General features: G+C 44.4%; 1 protein-coding gene across 2 annotated transcripts; it reads right to left on the reverse strand.

Annotated features, from left to right (window-relative positions):
* DDX39A (DExD-box helicase 39A) lies at positions 1 to 27,940 on the reverse strand. Of its 2 annotated transcripts, XM_089533040.1 has the most exons (11): positions 27,866 to 27,940; positions 17,337 to 17,547; positions 16,405 to 16,532; positions 13,545 to 13,637; positions 10,636 to 10,819; positions 5,385 to 5,503; positions 3,726 to 3,857; positions 3,129 to 3,238; positions 1,412 to 1,556; positions 909 to 1,056; positions 1 to 294 (listed from the first exon to the last, which is right to left on the reverse strand). In XM_089533040.1, the coding sequence occupies exons 2-11, from the start codon at positions 17,542 to 17,544 to the stop codon at positions 278 to 280; spliced, it is 1,284 nt and encodes a 427-aa protein (XP_089389166.1). In that variant the 5' UTR covers positions 17,545 to 17,547; positions 27,866 to 27,940; the 3' UTR covers positions 1 to 277. The 2 variants fall into 2 exon arrangements, with proteins under 2 accessions (XP_089389166.1, XP_089389173.1); XM_089533047.1 differs by lacking the exon at positions 27,866 to 27,940 and having other exon boundaries at positions 17,246 to 17,424.
* Between the last annotated feature and the right edge of the window lie 48 nt (positions 27,941 to 27,988).

Here is a 27,988-nt window from a genome sequence, read left to right on the forward strand (position 1 = left end):
TAACATTTTTAAAAATCCATTTATTATCATACTTTGCCCATAGAGACTTACTATTCAGAAAATAGAAACATCTAATTAAAAAAGCCCACAGGCTAAAGCTGAAGCAAAATACCACCTGGGCAATTTATAAACATCCATTTTAAGTTCATACACCCCTGTAGGTTTAACAGTTTTTTAAAGAGCAGATAGTAATCTGACTTCAGCAGGAGACAGCAGCTTGGTGTGCTTGGTTTCAGGTTCCGCCATGGACTAGGTAAGGAGCATCCATTAACACAGGCTACCGGCTCTGCTCAACTGTAATAGAGAAAGGCAGCTAGTCAGTAGACTTCCCTGACAAGTACTGGGTACTAGTTTTGCTGTAAATTGGCTTTTGTCAGATCTGCCTCTAGCGTTTCTGTTCTAGTAGGCTTTTTGAAACTGTTTAGGTGGACTACTAAGAGTTCAAAGTTACTCTGCAGCCCAGCTCAACAGCTGCTAATTTCAGCACATGGCCACTCCCCTGAAGATTCAGGAGAGCAAAGCCAGGCTTGGCCAGTGAAGAGCCATGAAAGCACATGCTGACTCTTAAAAGCTCACTAAGGGACGGGGTGGATGGAGCATGGAACAATAGTAGTTAACACCATCTCCATTTTTTTAAAAAAAGTACTTTCATACTTGCATCTCCAGCAGAATTTTGTCACCAGCCTGTTTTTCAACCTACCCTCTTCTCGCTTTTGGTACCAAACAGTGTTTTCTCAAAAGGTTCACATCTCTTCAAAACAGCTGCTCAGTTTGTTTTTCTTCACATAGGGTCCCCAAAAACAAACTGATCTCATGACTAACATAATTGTTAGGTGACCTTGGGCAGCATATAAATAGCCTATATGAAGAGGAAGGCAAGCCCAACCAATTCAATTTCTAATACTTACTATATGAGGAGATGTCTATCTCTTCAGGGAGCTCAGCCACATTGACTTCAAAACGGTCCTGCACATCATTGAGGATTTTGGCATCACCTTCATCTGACACAAATGTAATGGCCAAACCTTTTGTGCCAAAGCGGCCTGCCCGTGCCACCTGTGAAGAGAAGGATTATATATATTGAAGACACACAGAGCTGCTTTAACTCCAAATCCACATTCTAGAGATCTGACCTTAGGGAGAGAGGAATGGTTTAGCCAGCACTGCTAAATGTTAGCAATTATGCTAGAGCAATGCATTAACTTCTGAACTTCCTTGAAAGTTTATGTAGAACAGCATTAAACACACAAGTTATGTAGAACAACATAAGACAGAACTAATGAACAAACATTAGCAAATGCCAGCTTGGTAGAACCTGGACAGTCTGGAATAGGGTAGGGAGCTGGTACCCACACAAAACAACCCCCAAGGAAATAGTAATACAATCCCCACACCTGACAATCAAACTCACCCTGTGCAAATAGGTATCAGAATCCTCAGGCATGTCATAGTTGAATACTATGTTAACCCTCTCTATGTCCATCCCACGGCCAAACAAATTAGTGGCCACCAAGATCCGACGTTGGAAGTCCTTGAACTGCTGGTATCTCGAGAGTCTGCAACGAACAAAAGGGAAGTGGCTCAGTTTCCTTGAACCACTATGCACCATTCCTCTTGAGATGAGTCTAATATACAGCCCTCAGTCTCAGGACATGTGTGCACTTCTCAGCACACACTCTTCCAAAATCCTGCCCTCAACACACATACCTGTCAAACACATCCAACTGAGAAAAAGATGTACAACATACATGTACTCAGAGAAGGGGGAGTCCAGGCCTCCAGATGTTGGACTCAATCTCTCATCCAGCCCAATCTGCATAAGCCAGGGCTCCCAAACCGGGATACCTGCACCCCTGGAGAGCATGAGACTGAATTTCAGGGGGCGTGACAAAGATATTTGTGTAAATCTGGATTCAATTTCCTTCTGGCACTCAAGATAAAATCTAGGAATCGCCAGAATCCGCAGGCAGATGTGCAGATCACTCAGCAAGAAAGTTCCAGAGGAGCAAGAAAAATCACTGAATTTTATGTTCACAATTCAGATTGTTTTTACTGCTTATGTTTTTTTCTTGAAAAAATTAGAATCTTAAGTGCTCAAATTAGATTTGCATTTTTATGCACTGAATTAAGAGTTTATTTTTTAAAGATCAGTTTGTTTACTTGCAGTATTGTACATGATTCAAAAATTAGAAATCAGACTTCTTCATCTTCAAATGCGATTTTACTTTTGTAGGGAGTGTAAACATTAATCAAATATTTCCTGGGGTGGGGGGCAGAAAAGGTTGGGAACTACTAGAATAAGCAAGGGTTAAGGAATGATGCAAGCTGTAGGCCAACATTTGTAGAGCCAAATTTTAGCCATGGAATTTAGAGAATTCAAGGGTGAATAGACTGGCATTATATGCCAGCCTAGGGGCAGAGTGGGAGTGTGGCATCCGCACGATGCATGCCCTACCACCGGCGTCATGCCAGGCACCCAACCGTACAGTGGGCAGTGTCACGGCACTGCTTTGACGGCCATCCAGATGACCCATGCCAAAAGGAGCGCCAGAAAATGCCGCCGTGGTGGCAAAAGCACAGTTTTTCCAGCTCCAAAAGGAATGGCATTAAGGTCAGAAAAAACCCGTATTGGGGCCACAGCCTGTAGTTACCGCAGCACCAATCTGATGAGGATAGGGGCAGCGGCAGGCTGCTCCAAACGGGTGCTCTGTATAGCCCCTCAGCCTTTGGCCATGTGCAGAAACTATGGAAATGAGCCAAAATAAAATCTACATTCCTGTAGGGCCTTTCCTTTCTTGCATGCAGTAAGTCAGAATGTATCACTTTTCCACATAGGTATGGGCAGCCTCCGCCAACTTCGTGCCTCCAGATCTGGACTATGACCTCCTGCATAGAAAACTGCTTGGTACTGGTATCAAATGCTATGGACACAATTCTACAGATGGTTTAATACTCTTTCAATACAACATTTGTATGCTTTCAGTTAGTTGTATTTTACCTGCAATTATTTTTATTTGTGAACTGCCTTGAGTCCCTGCTTTGAACAAAAGGTAGGATGTAAATAAAGTTAGAGGGAATGATTTATTTGCTGCTACCCTCTTACCTTACAGCCAATTTGCTGAACTTACCTCTCCTCCTGAGACATTCCCCTGTGAATAGCAATGGCTGGGAAGTTCTGCTCAACTAGAAGCTGAGCTAATGCCATGCAGCGCTGCACAGACTTCACAAATATCACAACCTGTGAAAGGGTGGGAAGAGAAAAACAGAGGTGCGTTACAAACGGCCATTTAGTTAGAAAGGGGCATGCTAGGGTTAGGAAGGGTCTTACCTTCCTAACCGGCCCCGTCCCTAGTATGCGTGGAGCCCGTAGTAAATGGCGGTGCCCGGCCACACGGGCGCCACCATCTTTACATCTAGGACGCACAGCGTCCAGACGTGGCGGAAGTGACACCGCGAGTGCGCGCCTTGTGGCGCCACTTCGACGTGCCAAGAAGAAGCGCCATTTTGGCGCTTCTTTTTAGCTGCGCCGGGAAGCCTCGTGGTCTGGCCGCTGGGGCTTCTTGGCGCAGCTAATGGCGGTGGCGGCAGACCGCCCGCTTTTGGGCGGTCTGTAACGCGCCAGAGTTAAAGCAGAAGATGCTTAGCTTTCTAGTCTTTAAGCTTGCAAACTTTGCTCAGACTTCAGCCCTTAGAAAACCTTGTTGACAGCCCTCTCCCATGCAGACCTGATTGAACTCCAGCACATCCAGTAGATCAAAGAGTTTGCGGTTCTTTTCTGTATCCTTCAGCTTCACATAGTATTGCTGCAGGCCATGCAAAGTCAGCTTGGTCTCATCATCTACAAAGACCTCCATAGGCTGGAAGTAATGAAAAGAAGCCAATGTGACCATTTACCAGTAACAAGAAGCAAATCCTCCACCCTTGTTTTAAATATAACTTTGGTTTATAAATGTAGAAATATCTAATCCCCATGGCAGTATCCTAGACTGTCCTGTTATGCTACGCCAATTATTAAGAAACTGAAGCACCTAACCTTTTCAAGTACAGTTGGCCCTCCACATTTGCAGCTTTGACTTTTGTAGCTTTGATTCATCACAAATTTGATTAATATATTCTCTCTAGGATTTTCTAGTTCCTGACTCTATGATCAACGTCCACCAGAAATCATGCAGGAGGACCTATAGATTCTTAGAGAGAAAACTTTTCTAGGCATTTGTAGGTTCTCCAACAATTCTGTGGTTCATTTCTGGCAGATGTTGATTGCAGACCACTCAATGGTAAGCAAGGCCAGAGACTGAAGTAGGTAGATTTTAGTTCACTGCACAGCACTCTCTCTGTGCTATCCACCATTCTTGTGCATGTGCGTATAGGAAGAGAGCACTGGAGTTCCCATCAGTTTCCATCAACAACAATCACAGAAGGCTGTTGGAGGGAAAAAAACAACTCCACGGGCAACACACAAATAGGCCAAGGTTTTCAAGTTCCCCTCCCAGGACGCACGGTACAGTGGAGCCTCTCCTTACATGGGGGGTACGTTTGAGACACACACACCCCGTGCATAAGGCAAATTCTGCATAAGTAGAATGGGGCTTGTGCTCGTGGCGGCGCAGGGTGCACGTGACATGGACACCCCCCCCCCATTCATTTGATTCCAGTGTGGCATCTGCATAAAGTGGAAGCCACATATGGTGCACCCACGTATGGAGCAGGTGCACTGTATATACTTGTGTACAAGTTGACCTCATGTATAAGTTGAGGGAAGGTCTCAGGGTCAAAATAATGAATTTTGATATGACCCATGGATAAGTAGAGGGTAAAAATTAGGGGGCTATAAGGAAGGATGGAAAGGGGAAAATATCACTTCTATCCCTCCCTCTCCTTCTCTGGACCTCTCCTGGCCACTTAACACAGATTCCCAGGTGCTGGAGAAGAGGTTTTAACATCAGATATCAGATTGAGAAAGGAAGCAAGTGATGTTCGATGGGGAGTTTTTTCATTGGGAAGAGAAGCCTTGCAAATCAGACGGTGGGGGGAGCAAGTACAGTTAAATGGGGAGTTTTTTCTCTGGGAAGAAAAGCCTTGGAGATTAGACTGAGGAAAGAAACAAGTAGTGTTCAATGGGGATTTTCTTCCCTGGGAAGAGAAGCCTTGTAGATCAGACTGGGAACTTTTTCACGCACACGCACAGAAAAACACAGGCATCAGGCTTGTTATACAACCTTTCTAAGCAGTACTAGTTATTGCCCCTATATAAGTCGACCCAGGATTTTAGGGTCAGTTTTGGGGCATAAATTTCTTGACTTACAGTCGAGTATTTACAGTACTGATTCTCCATACCAAGACAACCAACCAGGTGAAACATAAAATGAGACATGAAGGCTTACATCCTGCATGAACTTCCTGCAAACAGGCCGGATCTCTTTGCTCAGGGTTGCACTAAACATCATGCACTGCTTCTCATGGGGGGTCAGTCGAAAAATCTCCTGCACATCTCGGCGCATGTCTAGAGAAAAAGTTGAGAAGAGAGTCAGGGGTTTCTAAAACTTTATCTAGTCCTAGACAGTAAAATCAACTATGCCCCAACCCTAACCCTAGCCTCCACTCCTAAGTGGAGCCCTAACTCCTAAGAGATAACCTCCACTCCTAAGATCTAACATGCCTCTGCTCCCTTTGTCTTTGAAGAACAGGACCAGAACTGCAGTCCCTAACTATCCTCAATTCATAGAACCCCTCTAATCCATTCCATCCACTGACAGCCCTAAAGCAGCTCTGGGCCTCTTTCACCTTACTTGATGGAAGAAAGGAAGAATTTTTCCTCCCCAACACTTCTGGAATGATCCTGCACATGTCTACTAAATAAGCCACATTGAGTTCAACAGTCTAACTTCAGGGCAGGATACAGAGTTGAGACTTCCATGGTCACCTTAGTCAATGATCACCATCTGGGCATCAACAGGGAAAATGTGACCCTGTTGGTGCTCTTGGTTATCTCAGCGGCACTTGATACCATGCCTGAGGGAGTTAGGAATTGGAGGCACTCTGCTCCAGTGGCTCCGTTCTTACCTCTCAGGCAGATTCCAGAGGGTGATACTGGGGGGCAGTTGCTCTTTTAAAAGAGAGCTGACATCTGGCATCCCTCAGGGCGCCATTCTGTCCCCCATGCTGTTTAATATTTACATGAAGCTGCTGGGTGAGATCATCCAAAGACATGGGGCACAGTGTTATAAGTATGCTGATGACACCCAAATATGCTTCTCTATGCCTCCAAAACTTGCAGTGACTAAGGATGCCATTTCTCCTCTGAATGCCTGTCTTGAATTGGTAATGGGCTGGATGAGGGAAAACAAACTCAAGCTGAATCCAGAGAAAACGGAGGTACTTGCAATAGGTACCCCAAGTCCAGGGAAGCAAATCTGTCAACCTGTCCTGGACAGGGTCACACTTCCCCAAAGGATGAAGTTCACAGTTTGGGAGTATTCCTGGACTTGTCCCTACAGCTGTCATCTCAAGTAGATGCAACAGCTAGGAGTGCTTGGTATCAACCTTGATTGATATGCCAACTGCGTCCCTACCTGGACCAAAAGGACCTCGAGGCAGTGGTACATGTTCTGATAATCTCTCATCTTGATTTCTGTAATGTGCTCTACATGGGGCTACCCTTGTACCACGTTCGGAAGCTTCATTTAGTTCAAAATATGGCAGCGAGATTGGTCACCGGCTCTTCAAGGTTTGACCATATAACACCAGTTCTAAAAGCTCTTCACTGGCTGCCGATTAGCTTCTGGGTGCAATGCAAGGTGTTGGTTATTACCTTTAAAGCCCTACATGGCTTGGGCCCGAGTTACTTGCAGGAATGCCTCTCCCTACATAATCCGCCCCACATACTCAGAACATCTGGGAAAACTTGCTAGAATTACAAACGACTAGATTAGTCTCTACTTCCCAAGGAACCTTCACTGTAGCGACTCCGAAATTGTAAACAGTCTCTTGGAAGAGATCCGTCTTATCACCTCCTTGGATGCTTTTAAGAGGGCAGTTAAGATGGATCTCTTCTGGTGAGCTTACCCACCTGACCTAGTATAAGAAATATTGTTCCATTCTTGGCTAAGATTTGAATATCTCTATTCCTTCCTCGTTTTTTTATTGAACCTGTTTTAAAGGAATTATCTGTAAACTGTTATTGTATTTTATTGTTGTGTTTTGTATATTTGTAATCCTGCCTCGATCCATCTGGGAGAGGTGGGAAAATATAAATTATTATTATTATTATTACTACTACTACTACTACTGCTCAGAGGATTTCAATGTTAGGGGCTGTTCCACGTGAACCCCAAAAGTCTGGGTTCACATACTGCCCCTTTCTGTGTGCAAAAAAGTTAAAACACTTTTAGTCTTGGTGTGCGGCAAACCATAGCCTGACATTTCTTCCAACTAGGTATGGCAGCATTCCCCAATCTGGTGCCCTCCAAATGTTCTCAACTGTAACTTCCATCAGCTCCAGCTAGGATTTGCCAATGATCAAACAATTTATATGAAGCAATGCAGTATATAAATACAGATAACAAAATACAGTGCGCCAGCGCCAACCGCAAGCTTGCCATCCACGGTTTGAGTTTCCATGGACAGCAAACCCCGGCATTTTCAATGGGCACAAACACCCACAGAGGCGCAAATGGGAGCATGCACCCATTGAAAAGAATGGGACATAAGGTCCCACGTTTTTTGCTGTCCACGTGGGTGTGTGTGTCGGGAATGGTTACCCTGCGGATAACAAGGGTGTACTGTACATACAATATGGAAACTGTAGTTCAACAACACCTGAATACTGGGGACGCTAAGATACTGTTAAGGAAAAAGCAACATGGGATATACAGTGAAAGAAATAAAACATGTATGTGAGAGTCAGGGTGACTCAGCAGAAGCAATTAAGAGCCACACAGGTGTAAAAGGTAATGGAATTAACAAGTCCTAAATGCCAAGGACAGAAATGCAAAGTGGATAATTGAACACACCTGAGAATTGTTAAGTGGTCAAGGCTGAGATGATGAAATCATTAATTCTGGGTAGAAACAAGAGAACCAATGAGAGTGGATGTACACGCCCACTGGGTGGAAACTGACAAGAGTGGGTGGTATTATCCAAGGACTATAATAATGGCTATGAATCCCAATGTATTTTGTGGGTAGTAGTAGTGAGGAGTATTGTTGTATTGGATAGTTTTGGAGCTGTATATAGTAGAATAAAGTAGATCTTTTATATAAGACTACTCAGTTGTCTGGTGTCTTGAGTGAAGATACAAGAGCCAGCTGGATCCTGAAGAAGTGTGAAGACTTCTGTGGAAGCAAGAGTGAGAAGGCTTGGAGAGTTTGTCAGGGTCTTCAGCCTATTCTCTGTAACTCTGCTGCTTTAGAGCAAAGCTTTAACCACTGACCAAAACTGGTCAGTGCCGGTGCGTAACAAGGTGGTGAGTTCGAGCCAGAGGTGAAGAGCTACAACTCCCATCATCCCTGACAGATACAGCTTATACTTTCCTCCAAACTGATCTGATCCTGGTTTGTAGGCAAGCATAAATTATTTCCATATGTGGAGAGAACCTAAATGCTATTCATGAAATGCAGTATAAAAACTAAACGAACTGCAAATTACTGTGCGCCCACACCATATGCAGGTGCACTATATACGGCTTTCAGGAGGATATGGAGTGGAGACTGTCCTGGTCGCCTTGGTCGATGATCTCCAGCTGTACATTTACAGAGGAAGTGTGGCCCTGTTGGTGCTCTTGGACATCTCAGTAGCCTTCGATACCATAGACCATGATATCCTTCTGGAATGCCTGAGAGAGTTGGGAATCTCTGGCTCTGCTTTGCAGTGGTTATGTTCCTACCTCTTGGGCAGATTCCAGATGGTGATGCTGGCGGACAGCTGCTCCTCTATGAGAGCTGACATCTGGCGTCCCTCAGGGCACCATTCTGTCCCCCATGCTGTTTAACATTTACATGAAGCCGCTGGGTGAGATCATCTGGAGACACGGGGCAGGGTGTTATCAGTACACTGATGACACCCAAATTTATTTCTCTATGTCTTGGACTGTTTCAGTAACCAAGGAGGGCCTTTCCCCCCTGAAAGACTGCCTGAAGTCGATAATGGATTGGATGAGGGAAAATAGACTTAAGCTGAATCCAAATAAAATGGAGGTACTCGTGATAGGTAACCCCAATCTGGGTATGGAGATAAGTTCGCCAGTTCTAGGTGGGGTCACACTTCCCCTGAAAGATTGCATCCGCAGCTTGAGGGTGCTCCTGGATTCGTTGTTTCAACTGTCTTCTCAGATTGATGCGACAAGCCAGGAGTGCCTGTTATCAGCTTCGGCTGATACACCAGTTGCGCCCCTACCTGGAGCAGCAGGACCTAGAAACGGTCGTACATGCTCTAGTAACATCTCGTCTTAATTTCTGCAATGCGCTCTACATGGGGCAACCTTTGTGCCACGTCCGGAAGCTCCAATTGTTACAAAATATGGCAGCCAGACTGGTCGCTGGAAATCCAAGTTTGACCATATTACACCTATTTTAAAATCATTACATTGGCTGCCTATTAGCTTCCGGGCACAGTACAAGGTGTTGGTTATCACCTATAAAGCCCTAAATGGCTTGGGTCCAGGCCTACCCCGATTGATAATGTCCAGAACCAACTGAATCCCCCTCCTTTTATTATTTTTCTTATTAGTGGTTTGTTTATTAATTTTGTCACATTGTTATGTATTTTTTAACCATGTTTTATTGTTTAATTTTATACTTGGGAGGGAGGGTTGGGCCGGGGTCTTGTGGGGCTTGTTGTTTTTATTGTTGTATATTGTATAAACTTTGCTGTTACCTGACTCAATCCTCAAAACGGAAGAGGCGGGTTATAAATAAATATTTTATTATTATATTGTTATTATTAAGCCACACAGCAAAAGGGAGAATGGTGCGCTTGCACATGGCTACACACATGAGACCCATTATATCCAATGGGGCTCGAGCATATGTGCTTTTTACCCTACGCGGGGGGTCCGGAACGGATCCCCCGCATAAGGTAAGGGCCCACTGTATTTACTGTAGATCTGAAGGTTCTAATGGCCATGCATGAAGAGAGCCTAGGTCTTGCAATGCAAAACCATAGTTTAGTACCTCATCTGGAAGCAGCTTTGTCTTTTCCCACTGCTTTATCACAAGGACCTCTCTTCAAATGGAAAGCAATCAGAACCATAGGTCTGATCTAATTTTCTCTACACAATGTGAGAAGCTTGAAGAGCCCTAAAAACTGCCACGTCTCCCCTTAAGTTCCATTTTAGTGCCTTCATTCCATCAGTTGAACACAACAGCAGTTTACAAATCCTGCCTTAAGAGCGATGAGATGCATCCTCGCTCTCTACAAGCTTGAAACAAGTGCCTGAATTTCCTGAATATGTTAAGGCAGTTTCGTAAGCAGCATTACTCTTCTGTTACTTGGCTGAACTTCAGTTTTTGATTTGGAATGTGAACATCACACTTCCTTCCAAGGACAACAATTTTCACACTCAGTGGATCAAAACTCCTGATTATGACAACAAACCTATCTTCTCTTTCATTCAAACTGCCCCCACCTGTTTCTTACCCAGCTGTTCAAGCATCTTGTCGCATTCATCCAACACAAAATGCTTGACATTGCGCAGGTTGAGTGTCTTGTTACGCACAAGTGCTAGAATGCGGCCTGGGGTCCCCACCACAATATGTGGACAATTCTTCTTCAGCACCTCTTCATCCTTCTTGATGGAAAGGCCCCCAAAGAAGACTGATACCTGCACATCAATCAGGAATCATTATCAATCAGACTGACAAAGCCAGTAATCTATCTGACAGAACATCTGTGGTTCCACAGTAATTTAAACAGCCAAAACTAAACAGGAAAGAGAACAAACCGCCATAAACTTTGAACAGGACATGCAGGTACTGGCTCACACCTCACTAGACCATGGAAGATGTTTTTTAAATTTAAAATACCAAGAATTCTGTCTTTGGGGTTTTGGGAGCTATAATAAAAAAATATATAACTTTTTTAAACTTTGCCCTCTGCCCATAATATATACTCCTTTTCTAGAACTGTTACTCTTTAAAGCATTCAGGTAATTTAGAGAGGCAGAAATAATTTCATATAATTGAGGAACACTGAAAAGCAAGCCACACAAAGGAGCAGCAGTCAAAACTTATAAACCAACCGTACCAAAAAATATATGACTGCAACTGATAAATAACAATATTACAACTATGTGAGCATAAATAAGACAAAACCGGCCAACCATGGATGAAAAATAGCACTCAGTACTGTAAATAAAAAAAACAGCAACTGACTGAATGGCAGCAAAAAATAGAAATAACAAACATACACAGGCCTTAGTGAGAACCACCTGAAGTAAATAAAAAATTGGCAATGAGAAGACAAAATACATAGGAATTATTACATGAGGAATTAGGCAACAAACAAGCAATGGTTGCAGAACAGCATCTCACATAACTAAAAAGTGTAAACAGACAAAAATGAAAGTATATGACAGAAGACAGGGAAAAAACTGGTTCAATGCGATTGTTCTTCAGCAAAGCCAAAGCTCCTTGATAAACTACCAAAACACACATTCAAAAATATATCCATTTTGTCCCCATTCAATCAGAACAATACTTTCAAGTGAGAAAACGACTGCAGTATAAACTCATCTATAAGTCAGAAAATTTATGCCAAAATACTGACCCCAAAAATCCTGGGTAGTCCTACATATGGGGCAATATGGTAATCCTGCTTAGAAAGTTCCTAAAAGAAGTGCTGCCCACCACCCCATTCTCCTTACTTCAGCAGTGCTGTCCAGGTAAGAAAACAGAATGTGTGCATGTTTGTTGCTGGCCTGCTTGAGATTCAAATGTCCTGTTGGATTTGCAAGGAAAGGAGGTGCATTTTTGTACATCTGAGTGTATGTTGCTGGTTTGCCAGGGAGATTCAAAAGTCCCACTAGACTTGCAAAGAAAGCAGGCATGTTTTTGTATATGTGTGTGTATGTTGCTGGTTTGCTAGAGAGATTTAAAAGTCCTTCTGGATTTGCAAGGAAAGGAGGTACGTGTGTGTGTGTGTCTGTTGCCGATTTGCTAGAGAACTCATCGGCCATTTTGGCTATTTATGCTCACATACTGTATATACTCATGTACAAGTCTAGAAATTTTAGTCTGACCCAAAAAACCTGGATCGACTTATCCACGAGTCAATGTAAGTCCTGTACTCTACCTCTTATATATATATTAAAAAGGAGTGATCCCCTTTCTCTGAATAAAAGGCAAGAGCTCAGTCCATCCTGGAAGGACCGAAAAGAAGCATGGATCCCCTCTACTCTCTCATCCATCCAGCCTTTAGAATGAGCACAAACAGTTATGCCTGCCAGAATTTTCTAAGTTCTTTGGCATCATTTTCCTTTGCATCATCATTTACATCCTTTGTTACGTGCCCCTAGGTTTTACCCTCAACCTCTCCATGGGTCATATCAAAATCCATAATTTTGGCCCCACAACCTGCCCTCAACTTATACATGAGGTTGACTTGTAGTCGAGTATATACGGAAATATTGCCATTCATTCTCAGATTGTTTTATCAACTGCAGTCTTTTTAGTACTTTTGCTTGTTGAACGCAGGAAACTGTCTTATACCAAATCAAACCATTAATACATCTAGCTCAGCACTTCACATACTAGCAGAAGGTCTCTGAAGTTTCAGACTAGGTTTTTTTTTCTACTCTTAACTGGAGATGCCAACAAGATATACAACCCACTACTGAATGGCAGTCCTTCTCCTGAGGGGGAAGGGTCCAGAACAAGTAATATTAGTACCTGCCTATGCAAAATTACAACACAACAAGACCTACCCACTCACAAAATGGTATTAATTCTGTCAAAAAGTTTTGCACATTGATCAAGAAAGGTGAAAATATCTGAGATGTATGTCAATAACTGGGTGTTAATTGTCCAAAAAACATCATCCTTCCAAGCTAGGTCTTGAGTACAGAAATCCAAATCAAATTCACTGATCAATGTTTTTTCCGGATTTTCGGATAATGCACAGTAGTCTTAGGTTTGCATATGCTCATCATGACTGGAAGTGTCTGTGTATTGCAGAAAAAGAAGTGGGATGTCTACATTTATTCTCTTCAGGGGGAAAATCAGTCACACACATGCACTCCTCTTTGCAACATCAGAGTAAAACTTCAGAATATGATAAAACACTGCCTATTTCATCTTTAAATTTCCTCAGTATGATCTTTTCTGACCCTTTCTCACAATCCTGTTTGACTATGGCGTCTGCCTTCTTTTATTTAAATCTAACCACTTTGAGTCCCACTCTGGGAAAAAGGCAGGATATAAATAAAGCAACTGACTGATTGATTGAACTCTCTCCAGCCAGCAGTACAGGTTTCTTCTCAAATAACTGCACACATCTTGTTTCCTGCATTCTATCTGCCACTGACTCAAAAGCAGCAAGACATCCCTCACCTTGACAGCAGACATGTACTTGGAGAAGCGCTCATATTCTTTGCTGATCTGGAAGGCCAGCTCCCGGGTGTGACACATCACCAACACTGATACCTATCCGTAAAAATAAACATGCTCATATGAAGGAGGGCTCAGGATTTCCCCAATGCTACCAGAACCAAGAGTCACTTTGCTTAAATAAAAATATCCTCATCTGCAGCAGCATATACACCACCGCTCAAACTTGGAAGCTTGGTATTACACAACTAGAATTTTTTCATGCAAATATTATAGATTATTACTCAATTAACAGGATACACTTGGAGGGCAATTAATATATCCCATGAACTGATAAATCCTGGAAAGACAGCAACTGCAACTACTAAAACACTTCACATACCCTACAGTTTAGTGTCCAGATTCCTCCGTTTCGGGTCACTATGGAATTGGAAGCAATAACGAAAACCACCTTGTAAGGTGCTCATGTTATGTGTCTCAAATAAGAACAAAGGTTTAATTGTGTTTTAGTTTTTTATTGTCAGTTTTTAAAGCTAATTTTGTTTTTAGCCTTTTAAAGCTACTTTGGAGCGCATGCAATAATAATAATAATAATAATAATAATAATAATAATTTTATTTGTATACCACTTTTCCACAGATCAAAGCAGTTTACAGCTGTAGAAAACCATTACAACCATAAAAACCCGTTACAAAACATCTCTAGATAAAAACCAATTATACAAAATTTAAAACACAGTCATACAGCAAGGTAAGGCAGGGAATTAATGGCATCAACATACACAACTTCATTTATCGGGGGGAAGGCTTGACAAAAAAGGAAAGTTTTAAACCTTTTTTTAAATGTTTCTAGGGGGGTTGTCAAACGGAGCTTCTTGGGAAGGCTATTCCAGATTCGCGGGGCCATCACTGAAAAGGCCATCTGGGATGTAGAAACATATTTGGAAGGTGGAATTTCCATAAGATTCTTCCCGGATGTTCTGAGTGTGTGGGGCGGATTATATGGGGAGATGCGGTCCCTCAAGTAACTCGGGCCCAAGCCATGTAGGGCTTTATAGGTAATAACCAACACCTTGTATTGCGCTCGGAAGCGAATAGGCAGCCAGTGAAGATCTTTTAAAATAGGTGTTATATGGTCAAACCTAGATGTACCAGTGACCAGTCTGGCTGCCATATTTTGTACTAACTGAAGCTTCCGGGCTTGGTACAAGGGTAGCCCCATGTAGAGCGCATTACAGAAATCTAGACGAGAGGTTACCAGAGCATGTACCACAGTTTCAAGGTCCCTTTGGTCCAGGTAGGGTCGCAGTTGGCATATCAACCGAAGTTGATAGCAAGCACTTCTGACCGTCACATCTACTTGAGATGACAACTCCTAGACCAGGGGTAGGCAATCTTTTTGAGCCGGGGGCCGGGTTGCTGTCCCTCAGACAACTGGGGGGGCCGAAGCCAAAAAATAAATAATTAAATAATTTTTTTAAAAAATAAATATATACATAAACCAGGACAAATGTAGGACAAAATTTTCAAATGGAAGACACTTTTTTTAAAAAAAAAAAAAATGGAGGACACGCAAAAAAAAATTGCTAGTTTTTTAAAAAATGTTAATATAAATGCATGTTTCTGAGGCTTCTATAGACAATTGCCCCCCAAAGGCCCCGGCTGCAATTGGCAGCAGGACCGGGCTGGGGCCGGTCCCAAGGTCTCGCCGGGCCGCATCCAGCCCGCGGGCCGCAGGTTGCCTACCCCTGTCCTAGACTATGAACTTCGTCCTTCAGGGGAAGTGTGACCCCGTTCAGGACAGGTAGACAAATTTCCTTCCCCGGGCCTGGGGAACCTATCACCAGTACTTCCGTTTTTTCTGGATTCAGACTGAGTTTGTTTTCCCTCATCCAGCCCATTACCGACTTTAGGCAGGCATTCAGAGGAGAGACGCCATCCTTAGTCACTGCATCAATCGGAGACACAGAGAAACATATTTGGGTGTCATCAGCATACTGATAACACTGTGCCCCGTGTCTCCGGATGATCTCTCCCAGCGGTTTTATGTAAATGTTGAACAAAGTGGGGGACAAAATAGCTCCCTGAGGGACACCAGATGTCAGTTCCCTCTTAGAGGAGCAAGTGTCCCCCAACTGCACCATCTGGAATCTGCCCAAGAGATAGGATCGGAACCAATGGAGCGCAGTGCCCCCGATACCCAATTCCCTCAGGCGTTCCAGAAGGATACCATGGTCTATGGTATCGAAAGCCACTGAGATGTCCAAAAGCACCAACCAGGTCACACTTCCCATGTCGATGCCCAGAGATCATCGACTAAGGCGACCATGGCGGCCTCAACTCCATATCCCGCTCTGAAGCCAGTTTGAAATGGGTCCAGATAATCTGTTTCATCCAAGACTGCTTGGAGTTGGAAGGCGACCGCTCTCTCAATCACCTTACCCAGAAATGGCAACAATGAGATCGGTCTGCAGTTATTCCTTACCAGGGGGTCTAAGGAGGGTTTTTTAGCAACGGTTTAACTGTCGCTAGCTTTAAACTTGATGGAAATTTTTCCCTCCCTGAAGGATGCATTGATTATAAGCTGTAAGAACAATGTTACAGCATTCCCACCCTGGGCAGTCAGCCAAGAAGGACAGGGATCGAGAGAGCATGTCATCTTCCTAAAAAGACAGGCAGCATATAAATAAAATAAATATAAATGAATAATAAAACCCTAAGCCAGCTTTTAAATCAAAGTCTTACCTTGGTCCCATGGTATAACCCATATCACAGGCCTTTGGATTCCCAGCTTTCTACTAACACAGTATTTCCAGTAGTGACATGAATTATGTACAAACGAGACTCTACTCCCCATTACATACCTGTCCATCCATCGGTTCAATCTGCTGCAGTGTAGCCAGTACAAAAACAGCAGTCTTGCCCATGCCTGATTTGGCTTGGCATAAAACATCCATGCCTAGGATTGCCTGTGGAATGCATTCATGCTGCACTGTGAGGGCAAGAAGAAGAAAGGCAAGTCATACATGGGGATTTAGTAGACTCTGGGCAAATGAGGGAACCCAGAATAAATAGAACAAACTCCAAGGAAGTTTCAATCCAAGTTCTTTCCCATATCTTTAAATTCAGATACACCACATCACACACTTCCAAAAGGCTAACCTTCCTATACTTTTTTTTAATGGAAAGGATAAATACTGTTTTCAACACTGGCAACTGCTATACAAGCAGGGATGTTCCAGTTTTATCGAATTACAAATCAAAGGAAGCAGGCCACAGAGGATTTTGGAATGGAGTAGTTATCCCAGAAAAGACTCTAGACAGAATATCTGCAACGCCTCTAACACTTAAGTATCATATCATATCAAACATTATGCAGATTATAAACTAAATAACTGTGCTATCAGGACCTCCAGTCAATTTGATTAGCAGAATTCTGAGGTTTCTGTCCCAACTGAATTCTGTCTCTAAGTAAAATTCACTTACTATCTGCTATACAAACATCTTAACCGAAATCTTAATTGGGAACCTGTGGCCTTTCAGATGGTGTTCAGCTACAACTGCCTGCATCTTACACCAATGGTCATGTTGGCTAAGGATGGTGGGAGAGCAACACCATCTGGAGGGCCACAAATTTCCCAGCTCATTAGCAACATCAACCAATCCTTCCCCCATGACACCCTCCCTGCAGCCCCCAGCTCTCACCCTGTACCGCGTGGCACCACTGGCAGTTGCTCCCCGGTGGGTGGGCTGGGCTGGCTGACGAGGGGGCCAAGGGCCTTGGCTCAGCTCCTACCTTCTGATGGGTGCTCAAAACCGCAGTCCACAATGGCACGAAGCAGTTCTGGCTTCAACAAGAAGTCTCGGAAGCCAGAACTGTGAATGGAAACATAAGAGCCCTTCACATCCTTTTTAGCAGGGACAGGGGCTGCATCAGTCACTGCCTGAGGCTCTTCATCCTCCTCATAGTCCAACAATTCATTCTCCACATCCTGTTCAGCCATGTCCTATAGGAAGACAAGACACATAGATCAGAAGCATGGAAATTAACTCAGAAATGAGTAAATAAATCATAGAATTGGAAGAGATCACAAGAGCCATCCAGTCGAACCCCCTGCCATGCACAAAGACACAATTAAAGCACTCCGACAGATGGCCATCCAGCCCCTATTTAAATACCTCCAAAGGAGGAGACCCCCACCACACTCCAAGGCAGCATATGCCATTGCTGAACAGCTATTATGCCAGGAAGTTCTTCCTAATGTTTTGATGGAATCTCTTTTCCTGTAGTTTTCCTAGTTTCCAGAGCAGCAGAAAACAAGCTTACTCCAGCCTCAATATGACACTCCTTCAAATATCACTAAACCTCTGCCTGCCTCCTGTTACATTCTGGGGTTTGTAGTTTAGTGAGGTTTAAGAGCTCTCTGGCTGAGAATTCTAAATGCCTCTCCCTAAAGTGCAAATCCCAGAATGCAACAGGAGGCAGGCAGAGCAGTAAAAGTGGAATGGCAGCACTATAAGAGTATAGTACACCAATCTTCCTATGACTCCTAGATCACATTCATATGTACTGTTGTTAAGCCAGGTGTCAACTATCCTACAGCTGTCTATTTCATTTTTTCTGCCTAAGTGACCTTGCATTTCTCACTTCTATAATCTGTTAAGGTCATTACTGAATTCTGATTCTGTCTTCTGTGGTATCAGCTACCCCCCACCCCCCCAAAAAAAATTGGTGTCCTTTGCAAATCTGATAAGCATACTCACTATTTCTTCATCTAAGTCTTTGATTACCATGTTGAATAGCACTGGACTCAGGAGAAAAATGCTGTGGCACCCCACTAGTCATTTCTCTCCTGAATGAAGAAGAGCCATTGGTGAGCACCCCTTGGATTCAGTCTGTTAGCCAACTACTGATCAACCTAACAATAGCATTGTCTAGTCCACATTTTATTAGCTTTTTTGCAAGGACTCCTGGGAGGTCTTATTAAAAGCCTTACTGAAATAAAGATACACTACATCTACAACATTCCCCTCACCAACTTGTAACTCTATCAGGAAAAAAAACAAAAAGAATAAAATTAAGTCTGGCATGACTCTTTTTAAAGTGTTTGCAGACTGTTTCATAATCTGCTCTAGAATCTTTCCTGGTATTGATATCATGCTGAGTGGTAATTACTATATTTGGGTCCTCCCCCCCCTTTTTTTAATGGGGATAACATTTGCCCTCTTCCAGGAGATTACCGCACTGCGTTCTGAGAATGTTCCATGTCGTAACGTGATGAGAACGTTCCTGGAACGGATATTACCGCATTAGCAAACTAGAACATGATCAGAACGTGATGAGAACACATTTTACTGCACAGCGCTTCCTTTTTCTTGAAACCGTTCCCAGAACATATTCCACCAAGGCCGAGAGAAATCCATTCTCTCATTCCTCAGTCTCCTGATTGGCTGAAAGAATGACAGGCAGGGAGGCAGGCGGGCGAGCGACTGCAGTGAGAGAAGGTGTGTGTGTGAGAGAGAGAGGGGGGAAAGAAGGTGGGAGGGAAGGGAGGGAAGAAGGAGGAGCTCCATGCAGGTCTCTTCAAGCCGAAGGAAAGCAAGTTGCCAGGGAAGGGACTGGGCCAAGGGCAGAGCCCGGGCAGCCATAGCAGCTCTTTAAACCGGTTAGAAAAGAAGAGTCCTCTGCTGTCATCCCAATTCCCCTTTTTGGCAGCTTGTCACCCTTTTGCCTCCTGTGTGTGCGCGCATGTAATGCGTGCCATCATAGAATCATAGAGTTGGAAGAGACCACAAGGGTCATCCAGTCCAACCCCCTGCCATGCAGGAAATCACAATCAAAGCATCCCCGACATATGGCCATCCAGCCTCCGTTTGAAGACCTCCAAGGAAGGAGCCTCCACTACACTCCGGGGGAGTTTGTTCCACTGTCGAACAGCCCTTACTGTCAGGAAGTTCCTCCTAATGTTGAGCTGGAATCTCTTTTCCTGTAGCTTGCATCCATTGCTCTGGGTCCTGTTCTCTGGAGCAGCAGAAAACAAGCTTGCTCCCTCCTCAATATGACATCCCTTCAAATATTTAAACAGGGCTATCATATCACCTCTTAATCTTCTCTTCTCCAGGCTAAACATCCCCAGCTCCCTAAGTCGTTCCTCATAGGGCATGGTTTCCAGACCTTTCACCATTTTAGTCGCCCTCCTCTGGACCAATGGCTCCAGTTTCTCAATGTCCTTTTTTAATTGTGGTGCCCAGAACTGGACGCAATATTCCAGATGGGGCCTGTGAGCTTCCCTCCCCGCTTTAATTCTTGTCTGGCTCTTTGCTATGGAATTCTGGGAGTTGTTTGCTTGCTTTTGTGTGGTGCTCCAAACAGAGGAGCTTTTGTGGGTTCCTTCCTGGAGGGAAGGAGAAGGTCCTGGGCATCCCTGCCATCCCTGCCTCCTGCAGGCTGCCAGCACAGGAGCCCCGCTGGACATGACACCAGAGTCCCCCCCCCCCCCCCCGCAGAAGCAGCCAGACCCTCTCCCTCTTGCTCTCTGCCCTGGCCCCCTGTTTCTCTCTCTCTTGCGCTCCTTTCCTCTTCTCTCCCTTGTCCCAACTTTCCTCCCTTCCCTCCCTCCTTCTTTCCCCCCCTCACACGCACACACCTTCCCTCACTGCAGTCGCTCGCCTGCCTGCCTCCCTGCCTGTCATTCTTTCAGCCAATCAGGAGACAGAGGAATGAGAGAACGGATTTGAGAACGGATAAGAATACTGCACAGACCTCTGTTGGAACGTTCTCATCACGTTACAGCTCGCTGGGAACACATTCAATCTGTCCCCTCCTGGAACACATGTAGAACACATTTAGAACGTTCTGAGAACCCAATTGGAACACAGACGTGCGGTATTCTTAAATGTGTTCCGTTCTCATCACGTTCTGAGAACGTTCTCAGAACGCAGTGCGGTAATCTCCCCAGTCTGCTGGGACTTATCCAATTCTCCAGGAACTTTCAAGGATTACTGCCAATGGTTCTACAATTACTTCTGCCAGTTCTTTTAATACTCTTTAAATCAATTTATTATAAATTGATTTTAAAACTCATTTAATTGTAATATATTTAATTCTTTTTAAGGGGGTATTGTAATTTTATGTATTATACTGTATGTTGATGTTTTAGTGTGAGCCACTCTGATTGTCTTGCTACAGAAGAGCGGGATATAAATAAAATTTTTATTATTTATTATTTAAGTTCATCTGGACTTTAATTCATTGAGAGTAGCCAGGTATTGCTGCGCTACCTCTTGACCTATTCTGTGCTGCATTCCCCCTACTGCATCATCTCCATTTCCCCCAGGTTGATCACTATTCTCCTTTTCAGAGAAGATCAAGGCAAAGGTGCTAAGTAGTTCTGCCTTTTATCTATCCTGATAGCATTTCTCTATCTCCTTCGACCTACCATTTCCCAGTTCTTTCTTTTGCTACAGACATAACCAAAAAAGCCATTTTTATTGTTTTTAACCTCTCCAGCAAGCCTCTAGCAAGTCTCTAGGATCATCCCTAGTATTTTCCTAAGTGTACTGAAAACTGCCTTCTTAAAATTCTGGAATACATGTCTGACTACACCTGGCTTCTCCTTTCCACTGTATAATTCCAGGAGAACATGGTCACCCCCACCTAGAGATCCTGAACTAGAAGACCTCCAAATGCCTACAGAGAACATATTTTTGGACACAATTAAGTGAACCATGGGTACCAGTCCCATGGATACAAGGGTTGTACTGTACTTTTTTCCAACCCAAGTATAGTGGACTATTGATTGGTATGTACAAGGCCCCCCCATGGACACCAAAATCCATGAATGCTCAAGTCCCATTATATACAGTGGTGTAGTAAAATAATGTGCCTACTATGAAATGGCAAAATGAAGGTTTACTTTTTTGGAATTTATATTTTTTTCATATTTTCAAGCCATGGATACTTTATTCAGTAGATAAAAATCCATGGATATGGAGGGGAGACTGAGCCTGAAGGGACGCCTGCTGCAGCCAGAAAGCCAACATTCCACCTGAGACTTCACAGCCGAGGCAAGGCAAGGCAAGCCAGGGGGTGTGGCTTTGTGGGAGGACTTAAGTCTCCACCCCCCACCCCCTCCCAACATCTGCTGACCCTGAGGGAGCCTGAACGGGCGCCTGCTGCAGTCTGAATCGCTGGCACCTCAACACCACCAGCTGCTCCAGGCCTGATTGTGAGGCAGACTGGTTCTAGGCTTTTTTGGGAAATATAGACTTTTCATTGGAGGGATTTGAGACGATGTGTAACATCTGTCCATTGGCTGATCTCTCTGGGGAGGGGGTTGATATTGATGTTGAAGGAGCAGTTATTCAAGTAGTGCGGGGCAATGGAAGATATGGCGTTAGCAGGGCAAGAGGTCATTACAGAGGAAGGCGTGATAGATGTGTGATACCTATTCCACCTTCCACTCACCCTGCTACCCCAAAAGATCTGGAGAGCTTGCCTAACCAGCCGCCAAACCTCTCTCTGCTCTTATGTAATGCCAGGTCAGTGAAGAATAAGTCCCAAATCATCTAAGACTTACTGACAGACTGCAACGCTGACCTGGCTTGTATCATGGAGATCTGGCTTGGAGCAGACAGCTCTGTAACCTGGGCTCAGGCCCTTCCGGCCGGGTACTCCGTCAATGAGCAGGTGAGGGGAAGAGGGCGGGGAGGGGGTGTGGCCATGGTCCACAGAACCAACCTTACCTTAATCAGGATACCTTAATCAGGATTAAGGAGACCACACTGAGTGCATTTACCTTAGCTTGAAGACTAGGGAGAGTCTGGGGATTCTGTTGGTTTACTGTCCACCCCGTAACCTAACAGACTCCCTAGCCGAGCTGACGCAACTAGTCTCGGAGCTGGTGTTGGAGTCGCCTAGGCTGCTGGTCCAGGCGATCTCAACATCCCCCTCGAGACTGGGTTGACCAATCTTACTGGCACAGCTCAGGAGTTCATGCTTTGCATGACAAACATAGGCCTCTCCCAGATAGTCTCCAAGCCTACACATTGTGCAGGTCATGCCCTCAATGTGATCTTCTGCACAGAACAGGCATATCCGTGGACAGAGATAATTAGTATCTCCACTTTGTCATGGACGGATCATTTCCTGGTTAAGGTTGGACTCAAGGCCACTTTCCCTCTCTCCGGGGGTGGAGGACCGATTAGAATGGTTCGCCCTCGAAGGCTGATGGAACCTGTCAGGTTCCAAGAAGCCCTAGAGTGTATTATGGTTGGCAGTGCTGGCGATTCTGTCGAAACTCTGGTTAATATGTGGAATAACAACTTTACCAGAGTGATTGACATAATCGCTCCCAAGCGTCCTTTCCAACCCGCTCAAAATCGTAACCTTTGGTATACAGAAGATCTTAGACAAATGAAGCGGGCTGGACAAGAGTGCCAGTGGCAGAGAACTCAACTCATATCCGATAAGACACTTCATTCGACCTTTCTTAGGTCCTATCAAGGGGCGATAGATGCAGCTAAGAAGTCCTTCAATTCTGCATCTATCGCATCTACAAAATCTCATCCAGCTGAGCTGTTCAGGGTAGTGAACCTAACCCAACTACCTCCTACCCAGAACCCTTTATTAGATTCTTCTGAAACCTGCTGTGACGCTTTTAATGATCATTTTGCAGATAAAATCTCTCGGATAAGAGCTGGATGCCAATTTGAGGACAGAGACAACTAGACAGTGCCTCCACCATTACTGTTAGACTAGATCAATTTGAGTCGGTAAGTACTGAGGATGTGGACAAGCTTCTTAGTAGTTTGAAAAAGACGACTTGCCCTCTCGACCTTGCCCAACCTGGCTGGCTATCCAGAGGGGGAAAAATCATGGTGATGCTGAAAAACATAATTAATGCATCCCTCAGAGAAGGCTCCCTGCCTCCCTGTCTCAAGGAGGCAGTAGTTAGACCACTCTTAAAAAAGCCCTCCCTGGACCCCCTGGATAGAAATAACTACAGACCAGTCTCACTACTACCATTTTTGAGCAAGGTGATCGAGTCGCCAATCAACTACAAGCAGTCTTGGAGGAAACAGATTTTCTGGATCCATTTCAAACCGGATTCAGGACGGGATACAGAGCTGAGACTGCCATGGTCGCCTTAGTCGATGATCTCCGTCTGGGCATCGACAGGGGAAGTGTGACCCTGTGGGTGCTCTTGGACTTCTCAGCGGCCTTCGATACCATTGACCACGGTATCCTTCAGGAACGCCTGAGAGAGTTGGGTATTGGAGGCACTGCATTGCAGTGGTTCCGGTCCTACCTCTCGGGCAGGTTCCAGATGGTGTCACTTGGGGACAGTTGTTCAGCCAAGAGGGAGCTCAAATCAGGCGTCCCTCAAGGTGCGATTCTGTCCCCAATGCTGTTTAACATTTACATGAAGCCGCTGGGTGAGATCATCCAGAGACATGGGGTGCGGTGTTATCAGTACGTTGATGACACCCAAATATACTTCTCTATATCTCGGACTGAAGCAGTGACTAAGGATGGCATTTCTCCTCTGAATGCCTGTCTTGGGGCGGTAATGGACTGGATGAGGGAAAACCGACTCAAACTGAATCCAGGTAAGATGGAGGTACTCGCTACAGGAACCCCGAATCCAGGAATGGAGTTGTGTCAGCCAGTTCTGGATGGGATCACACTTCCCCTGAAAGACTCTGTCCGCAGCTTGGGGGTGCTCCTTGACTCGTCGCTCCAACTGACAGCTCAGGTGGATGCAACAGTCAAGAGCGCTTGCTATCAGCTTTGTCTGATACGCCAACTGCGCCCCTTCCTGGAGCCGAGGGACCTGGAAACAGTAGTACATGCACTGGTAACCTCTTGATTGGACTTCTGTAATGCGCTCTACTTGGGGCTACCCTTGTGCCAAGTTCGGAAACTTCAGTTGGTACAAAATATGGCAGCCAGATTGATCACAGGAGCTTCTAGGAATGACCATATAACACTGGTCTTGAAGTCCCTGCACTGGCTGCCTATTAGTTTCCGGGCAAAGTACAAGGTGTTGGTGATTACCTTTAAAGCCCCACATGGCTTGGGCCCAGAGTATTTGAGGGAACGCCTTCTTCCCTATTGTCCATCCCTCACACTAAGGTCCTCTGGAAGAAATCTACTACAGCCAAAAAAACCTAGGCTAAAATCAGTTTCCCAGAGGGCCTTTTCTACTACTGCTCCTAAACTATGGAACAACCTGCCAGAGGAGATCCGTCACATTTCCACTCTGACAGCTTTTAAGAAAGCACTCAAGACGGATCTCTTCCGGCAGGCCTTTCCAACTTAGTTACCCTCCCCAGATATAGAGATATTGTCCCCTCATTTGTCTATTCTTCCCCGCCTATCTTTCTGCCTTTTTTAAAATGCTTTTAATGTTTTAAATGTTTTTTATACTATTATTGTTTAATTCTGTTTTAGTACTAGGTATGGGGGGGGGGGGCGGTAGGTCTAGGGTTTGATTTTTAACTCTATTGTAATTGATGTATTTTATTGTTGTAACCCGCCCAGATTCTTCGTGATTGGGCGGGCTATAAATAAATCTTTATATTATTATTATTATTATTATTATTTCCCTGGTTACAGGTAGCATAATAACTACTCCACTTGTAGTAGTGTGCACCTCTTCAGCTACATATATACTGACCAGGAGGCAAATTATACAACTTGCCAGGGACTCTTCCACATGTACATATAACATACACAACCTTTACCCCACAGCTCAGATGTTCATATCCCTATCAGAGAAGATGATATACAAAACAGCCAAAAAGAAATGCAAAGGTTGCTAAGAATAGTGTGAGCCTTTCTCTAATCCCTTGTTAAAGACTCTTTCTTTGATCACATCAGGAGACTTGTTCATTTAATTTTTTAAAAAAAATCATACCTTTCACAAAGTCCCAGCCTAAGGTGGTTTACAACAAACCTAAACTAAACAATAAAATAACAGTAATAAGTTTCAAACTTTAAACTCATCCTTGTAACAACGGCTGGAAACACCTCTCTTTTCCCACATTTTGTCTATCTACATGGAACTTCAAAGAAAACTGTACAGCCATTTGATCTCACAAAGTCTCCTTTTAAGTTTACATGTACACAGTTCTAGGATAACATCGCTGTATTTACTTTTCCATCCATTTTAGAAAGGTTTCTCTCATGTACACTGCAAATTGATTTAAGCAGCATTATTTCACCTTTCCAGAAAAGAGAAAGTAACTATTGAAACTTTATGAATTTTTCGTTTGTGTATCAGTTAATTCCACCAAAAGTGTGACTAACTGGTTTTCTAAAGTATGCCTTTCATCCTCTTTCAGAAGTGGTTCCTGCAAGGTTGCCCTTTCATTAGGCATTAAATTAGCTGCATTATTAAACATTTCAATGACTGCTTCCCAGTTTCAAACCTCTCTTCCACAAGACAAGTTAGCAAGACACTTGGTGGCTGGACATAAACAGAGCGGTGGGGGGTTACAGAACAAGCAACACTGACTGTCGTAAAAGATGCATAAACCAGTAAGCAAATTTACTGTTTCCTTACAATTATGTTTATAAACTAACAAAGCCCTATCAACACATACAGGTCTAGAGCTTATTAAATACAGATCAGTTGACAGCTGCACAGCAAACAGAGTTAAGCTCAACAATTGAAAGCATTCCCTTTGAAGGCTAATTTCCAATTTATACATCATGGAAGCTCCCCAGATGTCGGTGGACTGCAACTCCCATCAGCCCTTGCCAGGATAGTTAATGGTGCAGGCTTCTGGGAGCTGTCCATCGACGTCTGGAAGATTATGCTCTGCCCACTCCTGATTTTTAAAAAAAATGATGATAAAACATCTCGAGTTTACCACTGCCCACAAGCAAAGCCCTCACAGTGGATTACAAACAAATCAGCCTTTAATGCGTTTCCTTTTTAAATTGTGTTTTAACATGTTGTACCCTGCCTTGATCTTTGAGAAGAGTCAGGAAAGAAATACAACTATTATTATTACTATTACTCCAAGCCTTTGATGGTACGTGATATGTTTTTTTTTCCTTTGGGGGGGGCTGGCTTTAGGTTAAAAAATGTTGTTGATGTGTGAAGTTGAAGGCTTTCACGGCTGGCACCCATAGTTTTTTGTGGGTTTTTGGGGGATATGTGGCCATGTTCTAGAAGAGTTTGTTTCTCATGTTTTGCCAGCATCTGTGTCTGGCATCTTCAGCGAATGCTGGCCTAGAAGAGAATGGTCTGTGTGTGTGTTATACATACACACATACTGTGTGACCCTTAGTTTGGGAGGAAGTGGTTTTACACGTTAATGGTGTAGTTACAACATTCAAACTAACTCCACCACCAACATGTAAACCACTTCTTTCCAAAGAAGGGTCCCACAGTATTTGGGTTTGTGTGTGTATGTGTATATATATATATATGCTTATGTATCTCCCACTCTCTTCCAGGCAAGCATTCTCTGGAAATGCCAGCCACATGGTGAAACATCAGGAATAAACTCTTCCAGAACACAGCCACATAGCCCAAAACCCCAACAAAAAACTACGGATGCCGGCCATGAAAGCGTTAAGCTTTCAACCCACAGAAAACTGTTTTGTTCTTGTTTGCCTTTGTGCCATTTCTGGCTTATGGCAGCCCTAAAGCGAACCTATTCTAGGGTTTTACTTGGCAAGATCTGCCCAGAGGAGGTTTTGCCATGGCTTTCCCTTGAGGAGGCTGAGAGCATGTGGCTTGTTCGAGGTCCTCCCAGTGGGCTTCATGGCCAAACTGGGAATCTATGTATGTATGTATGTATGTATATTGCCAACGACTCTCAAAGAACCTGGCCACAGGACTGGCCAACCCCACCGTGAGACTCTGGAAAGGGCTTTGTGTGTCTTGGGGCTGGTCTATTTTAAGTCTGCATGCCTTATGTATTGTTTAGGCGTTCTATGTATTGACTGTGTAAAGTTTCTCTTTTCTGAAGTCATTTTCGTTTGCAAAGGAACCTTCCAGCTACGGAGGAACCAGAAGCCCCGCAACTTGGGCCCAGAGCCCTGGGGCTTTCCTGAGCGCCGTCGCCGAGCCAGAGCCACTAGGCGCCGCTTGGAGGGCGGCTTCCCCCGGGGGCAACGCAACGCAACACACGGAGAGGGCGGCCAGAGGTCCCTCGCAGCGCAAAGGAGGGCGAGGCGCCGCCAAATGCGGGACTCTCGAGGGAAATGGACCAAAGCAGGGCCGAAAACACTCCTGTCAACTCCTGCTCGAAATGGAGGGCGTCCCGGAGCCCCTCCGGGAGCCACGAGGCGCTAACCCCACTTACCGCTCCGGCTCCTCTTCCCTCGCTTCTATGCGGCCGAGCGAGCGCGCTTCGACTGAGGCGGCCCAGGAAGCGCCCTCGGTTCCCATTGGCCGCCGCCGAGGAGAGCCCCCCTCCCTCCTAAAG

This window comes from Sceloporus occidentalis, unplaced genomic scaffold, assembly GCF_023333645.1.
Source record: "Sceloporus occidentalis isolate IW3139 unplaced genomic scaffold, rSceOcc1.0.p SCAF_1, whole genome shotgun sequence".
NCBI classification, from domain to species: domain Eukaryota; kingdom Metazoa; phylum Chordata; class Lepidosauria; order Squamata; family Phrynosomatidae; genus Sceloporus; species Sceloporus occidentalis.

Coding starts and splice junctions, on each gene's coding strand:
- DDX39A (XM_089533040.1), bottom strand. CDS start 17,544: ATGGCTGAACAGGATGTGGAGAATGAATTGTTGGACTATGAGGAGGAT. Junction 5,504..10,635: donor CAAGATGCTTGAACAGCTGG/GTAAGAAACAGG, acceptor CTTTTTCTCTAG/ACATGCGCCGAGATGTGCAG. Junction 1,057..1,411: donor CTGATACCTATTTGCACAGG/GTGAGTTTGATT, acceptor TTCTCTTCACAG/GTGGCACGGGCAGGCCGCTT.